At 46.7% G+C, this 2,707-nt stretch overlaps 1 protein-coding gene across 2 annotated transcripts in view; it reads left to right on the top strand.

Annotated features, from left to right (window-relative positions):
- Positions 1-2,707, top strand: part of TSPAN5 (tetraspanin 5) — a 268,358-nt gene that overhangs the window by 120,627 nt on the left and 145,024 nt on the right. The window contains exon 1 of one of the 2 annotated variants that reach the window (XM_006910751.2): positions 183-377. The exons of the other annotated variant lie outside the window; for it this stretch is intronic. Within the exon in view, the coding sequence (XP_006910813.1) occupies positions 297-377 (81 nt within the window). The 5' untranslated portion in view covers positions 183-296. Of the gene's footprint in view, positions 1-182; positions 378-2,707 lie in introns of those variants that run through there. 2 annotated transcript variants of the gene reach the window in all.

The raw sequence follows: 2,707 nt of genomic DNA, 5'->3' as shown, positions 1-2,707 counted from the left end.
AACAACATTCTCTAAAACAAAACAAACAGACGAGACAGAGCCAGACTGAGACACAGAGCACAATATGCTGGTTCCCAAAGGGCCAGGGCTGGGGGCGGACAGAGTAGCTGCAGGCGACTCGGATGCACACGTCCAGTTACAAACGAGTCGTGGAACGCACCGAGCAGCAGAGAAGACAGTCGGCGGCCCCGAGTGGCGTCCCCGAGCCCCCGCTCCCGGCCGGGCTGCTCCGAGCACCGCTGCTCCGGGGCTCCAAACTCGGGCTGCCGGGGCAAGTGTCTTCATGAACCCAGAGGATGTCCGGAAAGCACTACAAGGGTCCTGAAGTCAGTTGTTGCATCAAATATTTCATATTTGGCTTCAATGTCATATTTTGGGTAAGTTGGAGCTTTTTGGGATTTCAACTATCGTGGCCAATCGATTTGCGACGATTCCCCCCGCGTTGTTAGCTGCGTGTACTTTTCGCAGCCCCTCGGGCGCGTGCCGGAGCAAGGAGAGGCGTTTGCCTTCCGCTTTTCCAGCTTGCGCGTTGGAGAGAGGAAACATTTAATCCTTTCTAGGAATGGGAAGAGGTAAAAAGAAAAACCGAGTCGGAGAGGGGGCACCCAGGCCTTGGGGTGGCTTTTTAAGGGACGAATAGCAGGGAGGCAGATGAAAGAAAGGGCTTGGCAGTTTGAGAAATGAGCAACCACACGAATTAGATTTGCTCCCGGTGGGATGTGGATGTTGGGCAGAGCGTGGTGTCAGAACAGGGAAGGCTAATCCGCCAGAGCCGACCCTGAGGTCCACCTTCTAACAGGGCTCTGATTGGACCAGGGCTTGGCTCGGTGTTGCCGCGGCTGGTCTGTGCGGTGCTCAGCGTGTATCTTCTTGCACCATCTCCGGCTTTGTGTAGGATGCAGATGCCGCGGTATATGGTTCTGTAATGTGCACGGAAACGCTTCCTGCAAGCTCTTCCCTTTGGGCTCCTTTTGCATAATGGACTGGCTAGCGAGCGCGTGAGGTGGAGGGATTTATTTCTCTATATATTGTCAGGATAATAACAAGTCACCATCAACATTTGTTTCCATGTGTTACTGCCTCACGTCCTCCTTTTCTAAGGAGTGACATAGAGCGGGCCGTTTGGGGAAAACCTTGGAGAAACGCAAAGAAGAAGGGGTGAGAGACGTGTTTTATTGGGGGTGCCGAGAAAGCGGATGCTCGAAAGATTCAAACCATGCTCTGCTGGCACGAGATTGTGCTGGGCACCTATTGTAATTAGCCTGGGACGCCGACTCTTTTGTTTTATTTGGATTCTTTTCCTTGATCTCACAAACGTGTTCGGCAACCAGACAAAGAGTTCTCTAGGACCAGGGGAAAACGTTGGTTCAAAGACTGTGTTATTTTTCCTCCCCATCTCATTCCATCTCATCTCATCTCATCTCATCCCATCCCATCCCATCCCATCCCATCCCATCCTCTTCCTTATCGTCCCCTTTCCCCCCATGGAAAGTAAAGATGGTGGCTGTTTGGGGGGTTCTCCAAGTTCCTTCTTTGGTGTAGGTTCAGTGTGAGATAAACGATAATGCAAAGGCGGGATCAACAATAAACCACAGCAGTCTCAACACAGGGTGTATTTATTTTGATTCCCTTTAAGTTTGGCCATTTGCTGTAAAAATTTACATCTATGAGAATAGTTGTTTGTTAATACAGCTTTTTATATTATTTTTGTTCTACCACACATTTACCAGGCTATTTTATTTTTATTTTCAATTTTCTACAGGAGTATCTTGCATTGGTCATGAATGTTTTGCAGAAGGAAATGGAAGGGATTACAGACTACTTTCTGTGTCAGCATATGATCTGTCCTCAGGACTGATAAAGATAACGAGAGGGACACGTGAATAAATATCATATCCAGTCATTCACAGACGATCTTTTGCCAGCAATTGTACATGATTTCTGTTAGCAGTTCTCTCCCTCCCTACAATCAAACACTGCTACAATTGCAGGAAGAAGAAATTATTTTCTTTCTTTGCTTCTTTTTTCTCCATCCCTGCTGGGAGTGTTTTAAAAGTGATGAGTAGTCACATTTCTGAGTGAGGTGTTTTGATTTTATCTGAAGTCAAAACTTGGTGACTTTGAGAGTCAGGGACTACAGAATTGGGTCTGGACCTTGTTGGCCCAGGCCTCTTGATTCTACTTGAACACTTCCAGAAGTTGCACATTTCAGCTACCAGGCAACAAAAAAACACCCAGGGACTTTGTCTGCAGTTTCATAGCAGGAGGTAGAAAAGAAAGAAGGATTTGGGCCTGTTTCCCTGATAGTTTGGTATAATTTCGTAGAGTGTACAGAGGGGAATTTAGTATTTTCTGTGGATTAGGTTGTAGTAAAACATGTGGAATTGTGGAGAGCTTCAAAGAATTGTGGAGTGCTCAGCTAAAGAGTTCCAGAATAAAGTCACATCTTATTTGATTTTGATTTTTTGGGAGAAGTTTTATGGGAAGCCTGAAAGCAGAGGTAGGCTTTGCAACTAAACCAACTGCCCACGGCAGAACTGTAGATACCTTTGTTATAAGGGCCCTACTCTTACTCTGCTTTCTATACACTCTGTCCCTTCTTTCTCTGACTAAAGCCTTCCACTCACATCCCCCTCATGTTTTTCCTATCCTGCTGTCTGCTCCAAAATTACACCGTATTTAAATCTTCCAGTTTGTGTACCCTGGT

Source organism: Pteropus alecto, unplaced genomic scaffold, assembly GCF_000325575.1.
Source record: "Pteropus alecto unplaced genomic scaffold, ASM32557v1 scaffold63, whole genome shotgun sequence".
Lineage (NCBI taxonomy): Eukaryota > Metazoa > Chordata > Mammalia > Chiroptera > Pteropodidae > Pteropus > Pteropus alecto.
Note: the sequence above shows the minus strand (reverse complement) of the source record. Positions and strands in the feature narration are given on the sequence as shown.